The sequence below is a fragment of the Hemitrygon akajei genome, chromosome 3, assembly GCF_048418815.1.
Source record: "Hemitrygon akajei chromosome 3, sHemAka1.3, whole genome shotgun sequence".
Lineage (NCBI taxonomy): Eukaryota > Metazoa > Chordata > Chondrichthyes > Myliobatiformes > Dasyatidae > Hemitrygon > Hemitrygon akajei.
In genome coordinates, this window is record NC_133126.1 from 144,553,970 (window position 1) to 144,570,219 (window position 16,250).

At 40.0% G+C, this 16,250-nt stretch overlaps 1 protein-coding gene across 9 annotated transcripts in view; it reads left to right on the plus strand.

Moving 5' to 3' along the window:
• The window catches only part of schip1 (schwannomin interacting protein 1), an 878,565-nt gene that overhangs the window by 810,384 nt on the left and 51,931 nt on the right, over nt 1-16,250 (plus strand). For all 9 annotated transcript variants that reach the window (XM_073040992.1, XM_073040994.1, XM_073040993.1 and 6 more), the window contains 2 exons: nt 11,635-11,752; nt 14,417-14,614. In XM_073040992.1, coding sequence (XP_072897093.1) covers nt 11,635-11,752; nt 14,417-14,614 — 316 coding nt within the window. The remainder of the gene's footprint in view (nt 1-11,634; nt 11,753-14,416; nt 14,615-16,250) is intronic.

The following is a 16,250-nucleotide window of genomic DNA, read 5'->3' on the forward strand; positions in this document are numbered from 1 at the left end:
TTTTGATTCATACATCAAGTGTTGATTTTTGGAGATAATTAGAAAACCAGGGCTTTGTGCTTAATCTGCATAACTTTCAGGACCAGGCTGAATTGTTGCTTTCTGCGATTATTTTTTCTTGTGTGAATCTTTCTCCTCTGTGGCTGTCTTGTATGTTGCTCTGCAGTGCCACTGTTAATATTTATTTTCAGAGTTTTGCCGAAGATCAAAATCTTCAGCAGTTCAGTATCCATAAATTCCACTGATTCCAAAGACAGTGATTGACCATCTTTGATCAGATGCAGAATCATTGTGAGGCCTAACACTTTGGGATCAGTATTTGTTGATCCAAATGCACAGCCATCAGGATGTCTGAACAGTTGTATAGAAAAATGTTGGATGGTCACTGCAATCTTGTGAAACCTATCTCTACGTAGTTGTGGGGTAGGATTGCCTCTTCACTGAATGCCCTTTGGGGCAATTTTGAACAAAAAGGAATCATCATGCCTCATCCCACCAGAATAGTTTCAGAGTACTGGTAGAGTACATCAGCTATTCTGAAATGACCCTGTTATCTGCAGATGACTTTTGCAGTATTTCCATGGAGGTTATTCAGTATGCTGCAGTACTAGTCTGGGTTGGTCCGTACAATCTGAGGGGAATAATGCACAGTGATTTTTGGCAAGGTACCGTAGATTCCGGATTTTAAGCCGCTACTTTTTTCCCACATTTTGAACAGCTTTGAACTTTGCGGCCTTTAATCCGGAGCGGCTAATACATGATTTTTTTCATGCCGCCTCGTAAACATTTTGCCTCATAACAGTAGACCAATAAAATTGATGAGTAGTTCACAGAGGTCCAATGAAATTGTACGATAAATCAAGCGCACTTTCACAATTAAATTATTGTAAATCAGTCATTTGTACTCACCCTCATCAACATGGAAAACACTCGAAGAAAAGCATTGTGCTGCCTTTATGGCAGTTATTTAGTTTATAATATTTTCGCTTAGTAATTCATTTTCTAGTTAAAGTTAGAAGAGTTTTAACTATATTTGTTTTCTGTACTACATCGCGGGATGCTATGACGTCACACCCGGTTTCGCCGCGTCTTGTGGGAAAAATGCCGTTTGCGATAAACGGAAAGGAGGGGGGGAGCGCATTACGCGAGCGGCATTGGATCTGAGCGAACGCTGCTTTTAAATGCCGTTTGCGATAAACGGGACGGCGGGGGGGGAGCGGCGGAGCGAAAACGCTGCTTTTAAGTTAAAGGCGATCAATAACTTTTCCTGGTAGGCTGCAGTATATATATTTTTTACCAGTCGTTAGGAGATATTGGAATGTTGTTCAGTAAAGAAGTATACGCAATGTATATTTAAAAGTAGCCGCGTTACGGGCACGGTTCGAAAAAAAGCATTTGCAATATGTATTTGTTTTTGTTACCATATGGATTTAATTAAAAGTTAAAAAATCCTCACGTGTAATATCTTTCTGTGTAAATATCTCATATTACAACGTGGGACACCTGCGGCCGAAAATCCGGTGCGGCCTAAAATCCGGTGCGGCCTTTACAAGTAAAAAATTGATTTTATTTCTAAAATTAGAGCCAGCGGCTTTTAATCAGGTGCGCTCTGTAGTCCGGAATCTACGGTATACATCTCTAGAGTTAGAAAGTATATGATAGCATTGCACCAGTAGTAGCATTATGTGTGCTGTCATGCATTTTATAACACTTCCCTAAAATAATCATTTCTGAAAGAGTACAACATATATATTCAACCTAGTGGTAGTTTGTCGTCAGTGATCCCTCAACATTGAAATTTGTCACAATGATAGCTGAGTTCAAGCTCTTTTCATCAAATGTTGTTATAAAATTCAACATTGAAAACTCCGTCATAGGTGGAACTCGCAGTACCAGTGCCCAATTTCAGTAGAGTGAATTACTTCATTTTTAGAAAAATATTTGTCTGTTGTTTATTGTGGGAAAAGTCAATAAAAACCCTAGGATACATATAATCACATGGATTTGTATAGAATTTATTCAGGAATTCAAGTAAGTAATCACTTTTTGTATACAGTCGGCCCTCCTTATCCACGAGTTCCGCATTTCACGAATTCAACCAACCGTGAATCGAGAAAACCCGGAAGTGCTCTTCCAGCACTCGTTGTTCGAGCATGTACAGACATTTTTTCTTGTCATTATTCCCTAAACAATGCAGTATAACAACTATTTTACATAGCATTTATATTGTACTAGGTATTATAAGTAATCTAGAGATGATTTAAAGTATACGTGAGGATGTGTGTGGGTTATCGTGGATCGGGATCGAAAAAAATTGGAAGTTCTGTTACTAAGTAAGTCGGAACAGGTACATCTGGTATTATTTGGCGTCAGTCAGTCAAATGTTTGTCTTAGTATATAGTATATATTTTACCTTTTCTATGCATATAAAACACATAAGAACGTATGTTTCAGTGCCGGGCTCGGGAACGGAAGTTCCTGAGTTCGATCCAGTGACAGACCACTTCCGAGTGCACTCTCCATTCATGCCGGGTTGATGTGGAGGATCAAAAACTCACAACCCCAAAACCCAATAATTGAACCACTGCGTTACTTAGTAATAATTGTAGCTTTCATCGGGGCAGGGCCTTTCTCACTTTATCCTTTAAAATTGTTCCGATCGTTGACCGACGTAGCCTAACGCTTTTACAGTGACCGATGGCGTTTCACCTTTTTCTGATCACTTTATTATTTCCACTTTTTTTTCAATCATGATCATGATTATTTTCGTGAACAGAAACACTGCGGATTCAGAGCTACGCTGCCTAATGTCCACCACATGTTAAATAAGGTCTGGGGTTCTGCTGGGTCCTAAGGACCACCGTATTGAAACAGGTTGAATTAGGAGTTGAGCATCTGCATTTTTTGGTATCCACGAGGGGTCCCAGAACCAATCCTTCTAGGATAAGGAGGGCCGACTGTATGTTCCATATTAACATCAGTACAGCAGAAAATGTCCCCACCCCCCCCAAGGTAAAAAAACCTCATTTGGAGAGATTTCTGGAGTTTTATCAATGTCATGATACTTTCCATATTGCTGTATCAAATCAAAACAATCTTAAGCTTTTGTCACAGCATATAGAATTATAGTAAAATAATTCAAATGTGGGGTTCCACACAGCCATAACCTAGGCCCCATTTGGTTGTACAATGAATATATTTAATCAAAGACTGCGTTCCATACTTTGTTTTCCAGACCTTCATAATCTATTAATAATCATAATAATTTTCTAAGTCTTTCACGTCTTCCAAGTCTTCCACATCTTCATCTAAACTTTCCATACTCTGTGAGGTAAATGCCTGGTTCTCACAGTCTGTCAGTCTACAAATGTCAGTACACCTGAGGCCATTTGCAACACACACACACATCTAGGGAGTGAACATTTTTTTGGACGGTTACAGGCCAGTAGATCCAGGATGGCATCGGGTGCTGGCTGGCCTTCATCCAGTGCACCACCAACTGTTCAGCTTCCTCTTCTCTTTCCACCTTCCATGCTCTGCCAACAGGGCTTAGCACTTGTGGGTCCTTCTCCAAACATCTTCTCCATATACCAGCTGGTAGTTGGCTCGCTGTGCATGTTTTGTTAAGCAGTCCTTGCGTGGTGGAAGTTGATGACTTTCGATTTTGGCTTTTTTGGCACAGGAAAGGTGATACCTGAGATCATTGACCTTGGTGGTTGATGCTTTTGGGGCTTACAGGAGACATGTAAATGCCTCCAGTTTGTCCGTCAGTTCTGGGGAGAGGTTCCATTCCTGACCCAACTCTAAGAATGTGTCCTGAGTTTCCCTGTTGATGGTCAGAAGTTTTAGGGCGCTTGTCTTCCCTTTGCCTGCAAAAGTTTTATAGTGTCACATCCTGTATATGCGTGCAACCCGATGAGAGCCCTCCAAACCTCTATGCCAACAGTGGCAGCAACCTTCCTGATGTCTACAAGCCTTGTACGGGTTCTAGTGCCACACTTCTGGAACAATGGGGCCTCAATCTTGTCACAAAATGCTAAAAACATGATAAAGACATCTGTGTCTTCTGAGCCGATCATTACAGATTGGTATCCCTCTCTTGTGGCATGGGCAGCACGGAGAAGTAGGCGGCCATCTGCTTCTTGTTGTCACTGAAGAGCTGACACCTCCTCACTGTCTTGAGATGTGATTCTGTAACATTTGTCATTCACAGTTGCATACAGAATCTTCTCCTGTAGCTTTGCTCTGTACACCACCTTCCTCCATTCATGGACTATGAAGCTAATGAGACTATTTTTGTTACTGACTTTGGTCAGGAGGCTCCTCCACTGCCTCACCATCTGTGTGCCTGTGATACCTTGCAACTCATGACTAGTCTCTTCACTCCGTAGAGGTCTTCCACTACTCTTTGATAGAGTTCTCCTCGTATGTGTCGAACACAACATCTATTCTGCTACTCTGACTGCCTTCCCTCAGAGCCACACTCAGAATCGTTGTGGCAACATCTCTGAAAGTAACTTGATCACCTTTCACTCTTTGCACCAAGTTTATTCCATCAACCACTGTAGCAGAGTTTCCTGGGAGTTGCTCTTCTACATTTTTCTGCAAGGTTGTGGCTAAAGTAGCTTTATTTGTCTTTCTCAGCAATCCTTCTGGTGTGGACAGTGCCCAGGGCAATGGGCCAAGGGGATGAGAAAGGATATCCTCCATATGTAGACTGCGCCCTTGTGCCATCACTATGATGCGTCCAAACAAAGACCTGTCTGCTTTCAAGATGATCACCCTCCCATTGATTTCACTTCTCTCTTCTTACACACATCACTGAATGTTTTCAGCTTGTTGGTTTTCATTGGGTCATGGAATTTCTTTGCTGGCGGGTCTTCCTCTAGTCTCTCATCCTTGAAGGTTGCATAGCATCGCTCACCGATCTCACACGCCTTCATCAGGTCGGAGGCAATGTCCTTGGGGGCTGCCTTTGCCGTAGAGATGCTAATGTGGTCCTGCTTCTCTGCAAATGGGTTGACCCATTCATGTATGAGGCTAACCACTGCTGAAACTGCTCCCTCATCTTTCTGGATTCTTGGCCACTGTAGCTCCGCGTGATAAAGCTCTGATTTGTTGCCTTGCACCATCTCCCTTAACTGTCCCAGGAGTGCACTGCAGTGCTCAGCTGCTATGTAGTAACGATTGTTAGCTCCAGCGTTCAGGCTGAACCGTGATGTGCCTCCAGGAGTCTGTGTGTCTTTGTTCACTGTGGCTTTGATAGCCTGGTCCACAGGGATCTGCCCAAAGGGGTTGTTACTTGACAGCTGCACTGAGAATTGGCCTGGCTTGAAGGCCTCATACACAGAAGGATTCTTCTCTGGGAGGTTCAGCATCTGAGCAATGTAAGGGGACAGGTACCTGACATAATTCATCTTATCATAGGCAAAGTACCATGGGATCATGGTTCTTATAGCATGGAGGTTACCATGCAAGCTACCACCGCTGCAATGCTATCACATATTTTCTAGCACTAGGGGTGTATACCTTGCCAAAAATCAGTATAAAAATTATTCCCCCCACATGGTACCCGTGGCCCAAACTTGGGGTCCTGGCTCATAACTATATATCTATCTTAAGAGAAGCATCTTGTGTAACATAATTATTAATGTTCCTCTATTTCCCTATAGTGGATGCACACAGATTAGCATTTTCCATCTATTTAAGCATCCGCAACTTAATTAGTAGTATCTCAGCCATCAATTCTTATTTGACATTTTATGTCATAATATCCGGTTAGGATGTAGTTTAATACTTCTCGCTGAATTTCCTCATGTAATGATAAGAGGGTAGTTCAAAACAGGAGATGATTGACACAATAGCAACTTTGTTTATGCATTAAGTGACAATTATTTTTTACCTGTATATGTGTAGGTTGGGCAATTTGTCATATCTTAGTAAAATTCTGACAGCTATCCGTGTCTGCAGTTTGAAAAGCAGTAATAGTGAAAGCACATTAACTTCAGCGAATATTCAGAGAGATAGCAAACCATGGCTGCCTACCATGTGACCTTCTCGTTGCTTCAGGCAAGTCTGTTTGCTTTGGGAATGATGGGTGATGCAGTGAATTTTGTGCAATCACAATGAGCTTGTTTACAGTAACTGTAGCTAAAGTGTGAGTCCGGAAATGATGCCATTAGTAAATATTCTTCATTTCTAACTTGATGGTTTCATACCTGATAATAGCATTCTGTACTCCTTATTATTTTGGAACATGGAATTATTAACAGAAATTCAGCCTAAACCCACTTCAAAAATAAGTATTACTTTCAGTGATGACACCCTGGAAATGAAGCAGTAAAGCCAGATCTCATCTGCCTCATTAACTGTATAATCAAAATATAAAATTCTCATGCCTTCTTAATTAACAGCATGGAGTCAACTGCTATATCGGACAACACTGATCCAGGAGTCCAACAATGAAATAGACTATCTAGTAATTTATTTAGTGCTAACTGCTATATTTTGTCTAGTTGGCAATATTTATAGAGTAGTTAATTGTTTGTGAAGCATTTTAAAACATAAAGGCAATAATGTTCCTTTTGTTATTTTATTTCCCCTTGCAATTTTGCATTGCAAATTAGGCAATTTTATAAGAAGAGGAAGAAGGCAATTTGGAGGATTTTTCATCTTCACACAAATGAGGCTAAATAAATTTGCTTGTCAGCTAACGTGTCAATTTTGCTTTTAAGGCCAAGACTATTTTCTCCTGAATCATATTGATGCATTCAGTATATGAATTTTTTTTCCCCAGTGAGGTTTCACTAATTTTCAGGATTAAAAAGGTATCATTACAATTGATAACACACAACTACCTCAAGCATTTAATAAATGTCTGAGAAACACACACCTTAGTTTCTAGAATTGTTAATTAAAATACAACAGAACTTATTATCTTAATGCAGTATAGAAACTTAAAAGTATTCAGAACACAAGTCAGTTCAATCAAAATGGTGGATGGAGAGGAAAAGAAAGATGATATAACAGTTGACTTGTGAGACCACTATTAAAAAAAGTGAAAAATATTTGCAAAACATTTCAGTAAAACTTCCTTCAAATTTACAAATAAAAAATAGATCATGGAAAGCTACTTTGTATGTTTGAGTACTCAAGGTATGTGTGGTGAACTACATATACCTGTCTGGACAGGCCCCCTGCTGACTGCTCCTGTGGCTAAAGGCGATTGAGGCCTGAGCCCGGCCCTCAGTCTCCAGGATGTAGTATGGTGGTCAACTACTGCTTGTTCTTTCTTCCAGTCAATAAAAGCCGATATCTCGACTTCACGTCTCAGAGAGAGTTATTGATGGTGCATCAGTATGTAAGCAAAAGTAGTCATCGTGTTGGTTTAAGAACTTCACTGATATCTTTTAGTAGTGGAAAAAGTCACACCTACATTGGGGCCCTGTGGTATCACAATTCCATCACAAAAAAGACTCAAAGTTTTGTCTGCAGTAGCAAGCCTTCCACAAAGAAGCAAACAGAAACCGGTCGTAGACCACTGGATACTGGAGAAAGTTGTAAGAAGATTTAGACAAGAAATGGGTGGAACTTACGGAGATTCTGAGGGTACGAGAATTGTAGGGGCTACTTCCTAAATTCCAAATGGTATTAACTGCAGTATGTTATTGGTGAAAATTTTATTTCTTATAAAGACTGATTTGTTGTACCTACACACAGGTCTTTCTGTAACTCCGCCATTAAGTGTGTCAGCCTTATCTAAAAAGTACTTCTGTGAACCACAGAATATAAGCAATTATCCAACAGTTGACCCTAACCCTAATGCTATTCTGAACAATGAGTTGAATATTACATTACTGTCACAAATGTTTATACATAGCACAAAGTTTAAAAAGTGAAAAATATTCAATTTTCAATGAATTGTATTTGGAAACTGATAACTGAAACTGGATCATGGCAAGCTTCTTTGAAGTGTGATATCTTGGTACTTGTAATATGTAAGCAAATGCTGTCATAATGTTGATTTAAGTATTTTTGTTTGGTTACTATTTCATTGATATTCTCAAATTTAATAATGAACTGTGCCACTGATTAGTCCTTCAATGGAATTGTACCACAAAATTATTCTAGACCAGAGTACTAATCACCAGTTGTGTCTTTCTAATTAAATGTGAAGTACCAAATATATTAAGTGTGATTTATTTATTTGTGTCTGTAGATATGTTTCATTTATACACACACTCACTCACTCAAATCGATGTGTGTATGATGGCAACGGTTTAGAGGAATTATGGGTCTGATGCGGCAAATGGGACTTGCTCAGCTTGGATGAGTTGGGCCGAAGGATCCATTTTCATGCTGTACAACTGACTCGATGTATAGATTTTTTTCCTTCAAAATTCAACATTCACAACAATAATTTAGTTGATGCAAGTTGGCATTCTGCATTGACAGATAAAAATAAAAAGACATCTCTCTTTCTCATTGCCGTCTTTGTGATTGCATCCTTTTTAAAAAAATTTCCACTTCATTAACATATTGTTAAGAAATACAAGTGAAGCAGTTCTGGTTGCACAAAAAAAATAAGAGAACTGTCTTCAGCTCAAGCTTAAGAAGTAATGTTTGTAGATAATTAGGTTCTGACATTCCTGGGTCCTTGATTTTTTTAAAAAAATTCTTTAAATGTTTAAAATAAGATTAATGTTCGAAACTATCTGGCAGGGGTAGCAAATTGTCACCTGAAATTTGTTGATGGAATATTCTAGTTTTGAATATCTCCAATGATTACACTTATTTCAAAGTGTTCAAATTTAGCCAAAAAATTGTTTAAATACACTGCCAAAAGAAGTTCAGAATGGAAGCTCTGCATAAGATAATAACAATTTTTAAAAAATCTTAAATAACCACAGAGGCTGTAAAAAGATAAAATAAATAACCCCAATATCCCTCTCTGTCTGGAGTTTCTGTCTGTTGAGTGGCAGTTCTCTGGTTGATAAAACAGTCAACATTTTTGTCAACTGATCTGCTGTTGGTAGTTTTTGAACTCAATAAGCTAAAGCAGCATGAAAACTTAGGAAATTGGCTAAGGGTAACAAAAAGGCACATACTGCAGTGGTACTGCTTGAAGAGGGCTTAAAATGGTAAACCTTATGCTTATAATTACCTTGTTTATTTCTTATGACTTTCTAACAATCTAACGTTAATCAGTGATCAACTGTTAACAGATTAAAGCAATCTTGCCATTTACTTAGTCAAGCATTTGCATTTCATTCCATTTTTTAAAATAAAAGTTAAATTCAATAAAATCAAATTCAATTTTGTTAAAGAGCATAGAAGTATTTTTCACAATCAGAAAGAGGATGCAACAGGGACCTGATCCACTATTTTGTTTTCCACTTATGTGAAGTTAAATTTCATCTCCTGTTACCTCGAAATAATTTTCTACAAATCGAAGAGGAGACTTCAGATTGAAGTGCCCTGAAGTAGTGGGAAGAATAGATCCAAATGCTGTTAATGTTGGCATTGCAATTCTCTTGATAAACTCTTATTTATTCAGTAGATAGCTCCATTGTAAAATAGCAACTGTATAAAATAGGAGATATTATTACTGTTCTTGAAGATTTTATAACAGGGTACTTTAAAAAAAAGTAATCAAACAAAACTAACAAGATTTTGCGGAAGGGGAATTACTCCGGACCAGGAGGATGTGTTCAAGACTGATCAGCTGATTTAGTGGTGCCAAAATAATACATTGCTTTCAATAGCTGCAAGATCAAGGAATTGATTGTGGTCTTCAGGAAGGAGGAATAGGAAGAGCCTATGACAACCCTTATTGAGGGGTCCATGCTAAAAAGGGTGAGCAGTTTCAAGTTCCCAAGAATCAACATTTCACAGAACCTGCCCCGAGCTGACACTTTGCAGTCACAAAGAAAGCATGCCAGCAGTTCTTTTTTGTTGGGAGTCTGTGGAGATTTAGTCTGCCACCAAGGCATCTTACAAATTTCTGTAGATGGAGAGCATTTTGACTGGCTGCATCACAGCCTGGTATAGAGACTCCAATGCTTAGGATTACAAGAAGCTGTTGAGAGTTGTATAGTCAGCCGGTTGCATCCCTGTCTGCCATCACTAGTCAGGCCGCACTTGAGTTTTGTCAACAGTTTTAGACCCCTTATCACACAAAGGATGTATTGTCATTGGAGGGAGTCCAAAGGAGGTTCGTGAGGATGATTCCAGGAATGAAGAGGTTGAGTCTGCACTCACTGGAACTTAGAAGAATGTGAAGGATCTAACTGAAACTGACTAAATGTTGAAAGGACTAGATAAGGTGGATGTAGAGAGGATGTTTCCACTGGTGAGGGTATCCAGAACTAGAGGGCACAGCCTCAAAATTGCGGGGTGACCTTTTAGAACAGAAGTAAGGAGGAATATTTTTAGCCAAAGAGTGGTGAAACTGTGGAATGCCCTGCCACAGACTGCAGTAGAGGCCAAGTCCATGGGTATATTTAAAGAGGAAGTTGATAGATTCCTGGCTGGTCAGTGAATCAAGGGATATGGTAAGAGAGCAGGTGTATGGGGTTGAATGGGATCTGGGATCAGCCATGGTAGTATGGCAGAGCAGACTCAATGGGCTGAATGGCCCAATTCTTCTCCTATGTCTTATCAAAAATATAATACTTATTGTTGAGGAGGACGGCGACAAAGGTGCTCTCCACTATCTGGCATTCTCCCTTTCCTCTCCTGACAGTCACTGATTTATTTATCTCGTGTGGTCTTGGGGTTATTACCTTGCTGTAACCCCTGTCTATCACTGTTTCACTTTCCCAAACAAGCCGAAGGTCATTGAGCTGTAGTTCCAGTTCCTTAACACAGTCTCCCAGGAGCTGCATCTTGATGCACCTGGTGCAGATGTGGCCATTGAGGAGGCTTATCTCATGGAGATCGCACATCTGGCACCCAGAACAGCACACTGGACCTGTAGACATACCCCCTATTCTCTCAAGAGTTAAATAAGGAATGAACTTACCTACTTAACCTTGCCTCCCTGTTGAACCAAAGCCTTACCACTCTGACTCAGACCACTCCTATGACAACCACTCTGCCAGATGTTACCCTTCTTCTATGGAGACTGGGTTTGTAAAGCTCTTCACTGGACTTCCAGAGGAATGGTTCTACTGCATCTGCACAGTACTCCAATCAAAGACTAGTTCAAGTCTTCGAATATTTTTAAGGAAGAAGTAGATTGATTCTTGATGTGTATAAGAGGGTGGAAGGTTCCTGTGGTAGATGGGTATCCCTTGAATCTATTAAATGACGGAGCAGGTTTGAGGAACCAAGTGATTACTCCTGCTGCTATCTTGTACACTCCCATGTGGAAACAAACATTGGATATCTTGTTGTGAAATACTATGGAAACTAAAATCTAAAATAAAATACTACAAATGCTTAACAAATCCAGTACCCTGGGGTTTATCAAGCTCACCTATTAACCCTACTCTTGTCTTCACAAATGTTGCTTGACCAGTCAATTATTTCTAGCATTTTCTGTTCTTGCATTGCGATGCCAGGTACAATCTTGCTTGCTTGTTGCCGACTTGTATTCATTTTCCTAAACCGCACAAAACTTTTATGTTGCAGCCTTCAGAGTGGCATGAATCTGCAGATCTGTTTTGTAAATGACAATGGAAGTGACAAGGACAGTGATGCAGATGACAGCAAGACAGAAACCAGCCTGGACACCCCCTTGTCTCCAATGGTAAGTGTTATCAGATATTGTATTGGAATCCCTGAGTTCCTACTTCATGGTTATCTAAAATGTTTCTGTGACGTTCCTGTCTTGCATGGTTACTGATCATTTGAAGGGCTTCATTGATTCAAGGTCTAAGCATTTCTTATTCAGCGACACCTCAAAAAGCCAATTCTTGCCTATTCAATTACCTACTCCTCCATTTTTTTCCCTTTATAAAGTCGTTGAATTTTTCATCTCCTAGTTCTAAGGCAGTCTATCCACAGCTCCTTATTTTCATCTTTTTCAATATGCCTTTCACACTGGAATGACCATGCATTGGCAAAACCTCTTCCATGTTCAATAAGATGGTAAACTACATAATCTCATTTTCCTTCAAGCTTTCCAGTTTATCACATATTTAAACTCATCACTCTTCCTCTGTAATTTCCGTTCCAGAATTCAGCTCCATAGGTTTTATTCTGTAGGAATGCAGACAAAACTGTCCTCATTCACACACTGGCTCTCTTCCTCCAGTTGAACGTGAAAGCATTGGTTTCAGGAGCCACAGCAAGATAGTCCTCTAATTGTTGTCTCAATCCAACAAACCATCCCTCTCCCCCAAGTTCAGCCTTCATATGGCTGTATGCTGTTTGATCCAAATGAAGCTTTGTATTCTATACCATGTTAGTGACCAAACCGTTGTACTTCCATACTTCCAACAATTAAAAAACAAAGCACTGTAAGTGATGGAGAATTCCAGTGTAAATGAAAATTTTAAAATATTTGAATTTGAAAATGGTGAAAATCTGAAATAAAACAGAAAATGTTGGAATCATTCAGCAGTGCACTCAGCACCTGTGGAAATGGAAACAGAGGTAATATTTTGTCCATAGCTTGCTTCTCTTTCTGCAGGTGCTGCTGACATAGTGGTGTCTTATGGTGTATCTGACTCCAACTCCTTTGTAATCTAGTTATTTACTAACTCCAGTCTTTCACTGATAATTTGATAATTCAAATTGAATTATCATTCAACCATATATAAATACTCATGAATTTAGCCAATCCAAACAGCGTTCCTCCAGGGCCGAAGTGCAGAACACAGTCCGTTAGTCTCGAGAGACCATGGATTTGCGCCTTGGGAAGTTTCCAGGACCTGTCAAGAGTTGTATGGAAGATTGGCAGTTGCCCATGCTGCAAGTCTCCTCTCTCCATGCCACCGATGTTGTGCAAGGGAAGGACAAGGACCCATACAGCTTGGCACCGGTGTCATCGCAGAGCAGTGTGTGGTTAAGTGCCTTGCTCAAGGACACAACACACTGCCTTAGCTGAGGCTCGAACTAGTGACCTTCAGATCACTAGACCAATGCCTTAACCACTTGGCCATGCGCCAGCTCATGCACCAAAGCACATAGGGCACATATAAGTTAGTAGTAAACATACAGCCACACAAGAAAAATATAATGTGCAGTAGCCCAAGTTGCTAAATGACATGTCTCATAGATTGATGGAGTGTGAATGTTGTTGGCAAGAATGAACCCTCAGCAGTCCACAGACAAATGTACACACATAATCCAGCCTGTTCACTGAGTGAATGGTGAAAGACAACACGATGGGAGGGGCCTGCCCCCAGTCTGGCATGAATGCCATGCCACACCGCCTCCAGTGTCTCTCCTCCTGGCAGTTGGCGTCTTGGTCCTGGAGTTGGGACTTGCACAAATATATAATCTCTATTCAAAAAGTACATGCCCTCAGGCAACAAAATTCTGTGACAAAACATGGCTCTGCAAGCTCAGTGGAGGTCACGGAAAGAAGAGTTTGTTTACCACAGAGAAGATTCTGGGGGAGGGAATGGCTCACAAAGGGAGGGGGAAGGAGCAACTTCTATCACATGACCAAAGTCATCTGGTAGTGCCGGTCGCCAGCAGCAAGGTGCACTCCATTGCTGGCCAGGCTGCAGCCCAGCTCCCTGCATCTCAGTGCCCAACCAGCACCATCCCTCACAAGCAGCCATTGCACATTGCCTTGTTGGCTCATGCCCCCAGGAAAACCACGTAGCATCGGCATGGCATTAATCATTTCACTTCAGCACAAGTGCCAGCAAAGGACTGCGCCCTCAATTTGATTCTCAGCAGAATAGCAGGGAGGAAGGCCATGTTTGTGCAATGCTGCCATTGGAAACATGTTTCTGTATATAAAATTGCTGGAATGACCTCTTGTCCTGATTCCACTGGCATTTTCAATGCTATAAATATATTCTGAGTGAGGTACCAGTATATTTAAAACTTTGAATTTTAATACAGAGAAATAACCATTCTATCGATGGGAACAATTTAAGGTCAAGAGGATATTGAATGAGGGTGCTTAGCAAAAATGTCCAAAACATATTTTTATGCTTAAAAGCAGTAAAGGTCAATGGCACACTTCTAGAGATAGTGCCATTTAAAAGGGAGCTGGATAAGTACTTGAAAGGGAACATTTCAAGACAACATTTGGGAAAAGATATGCCGAGCTGGGTGGTTCTCGCAATAGAGCTGGCAAGTGCTCAGTGACAAAATGGGACTTAACTGATTAATGAAAGATGGATTCAGTTGCCACAATAGTCCTGAAAGATCGCAGAACACGTGCTTTATGGTGGCATCTGTTCAGCGTTCCATTTAGAAAGTCTTTACAAAAAATGATCTCTTTCCCTAGAGCAAGCAAAGCTCTTCGTACTCGGACAGAGACACAACAGAGGAAGAATCCGAATCCCTTGATGATATGGATTTTCTTACGAGGCAGAAAAAGTTGCAGGCTGAAGCTAAGATGGCTCTTGCTATGGCAAAGCCTATGGCGAAGATGCAAGTTGAAGTAGAAAAGCAGAACAGAAAGAAATCTCCAGTGGCTGATCTGGTAAGTTCTTACATTTGAGCAGTATAAATATAAAAGTGTTGTTATTTACCTTATTTATATATGCAGGTAGAAGTGACTTTCCACACATAATGTCCTGTAGTGCAGTTTCATCAGTTAATTTATTACTGTAAAGCTTTTCTGTCTTTTAAGCTAATCTTAAGTATTCTGACCATACATGTTTGGAGAGTAAGTGGTTGTTTTCTCTCTGCCATCTCTGTACAACTGTGTATTTTAGAATTTTTGTTCCATACTTCCTATCAATCAGTAACATGCTTTGACACAATTTAGTTGCACAATGATACAGGACACTTGCAAAAATTAGATGATGTCTGGTGTCATGAGCAATGATTTTTAATTTCCACATCCCTTGGAGATTGTATTATAGTCTTATTCATTAATTCTAAATTGCCCTTCAGAGTCAAGTTAAATTTGAAGTGGAATGCAAAAGGCAATGTGATGCATGTTTGTCCTTTTTATTTTATTAATAAAGGAAGCTTCCCAGGCAATGCACTTGGTACTTTTATGGTGAGTGCAGATTTGGGTCCTTTCCCTGTTTATACTCTTTTCTTTTGCTTTTGCCTTCCTAATCTTGGAATCACTTTTGTAGTTGAGAAAAAGAAGTGCAGGAAACAGAGGAGATGTACTTAGCAGCTCGTCATTGATGTAGACGAAAAGCTACCATTAAAGATAAAGAAAGCTATCTTAATGGCATCTTTGTGGAAGATCTTTGTTAGCTTCATAGTAAGTGGCTTCTTTTGATGTGAATTGCTTTCGACTTACGGATTTCATGTTATTCCTTAATTAACTTAAGGTGAAAATCCATTTGTAGATCAGTTGGCTTTAAAAGCCTTTGGGATAATGATTGAAATAACTCTTTTAAAAAGCTAAAATTGGACATCTTTATTACAATGCTAAGTGCAGACTGTTCCTCAAAAAGCTAGCACTCCTTTTCCTTTAGGGCTATGAATTCAGATCGATTTCACTGAATTGCTGGTTGTGTTGTAGAGAGACATAAATATCAGGAGCAGGCATTGAAATGTGGGTATTCCCCACTGTCATGGCCGATCATTCACCTCTCTCCTATGTTTCTCCCTGTTTCTCTGCAGTCCAGGATTAAAAGTTAATTTACATTCAACAACTTTCCCTCAAAATATTGTGTTGTCATTATGTTCTTAATGTTCATTTATCATACTGTACTTGTTTTGCATGTTCCAGTTTATATTACTTGAGTTCATTTATGAGATGTATAGATTTGGTGAAACTTTGAACTCCCCCAGAAGAACATAAGAGACTGAATCTGCTGCTGTATATGCTGCAGAGATTTTGGGTGATATGAACTTTAGCCTTAACTGAATTTTCTGCTTTCCTATAATTGCTTGATTTTCCATATCACTGTGGCACTAAACCTACGGAGCTCTTCTGGAGCATTAATTTCCAAGGACTCTCAGCCATCAGAGAGACACGTTCTGCTCTCTCCCGGAGAGCTCAAAATGCCAACAAGCCCATTCATTTAGAGCTATACATGACAGAGGTCCTTCAGCCCACCAAGTCCACCACTTAATGCTTACTCAGTCCCTCTCTTTTTTTATTATTGCCCCATATTCTTGGCCTGCCACCCCCTTCACAGATTCTACCA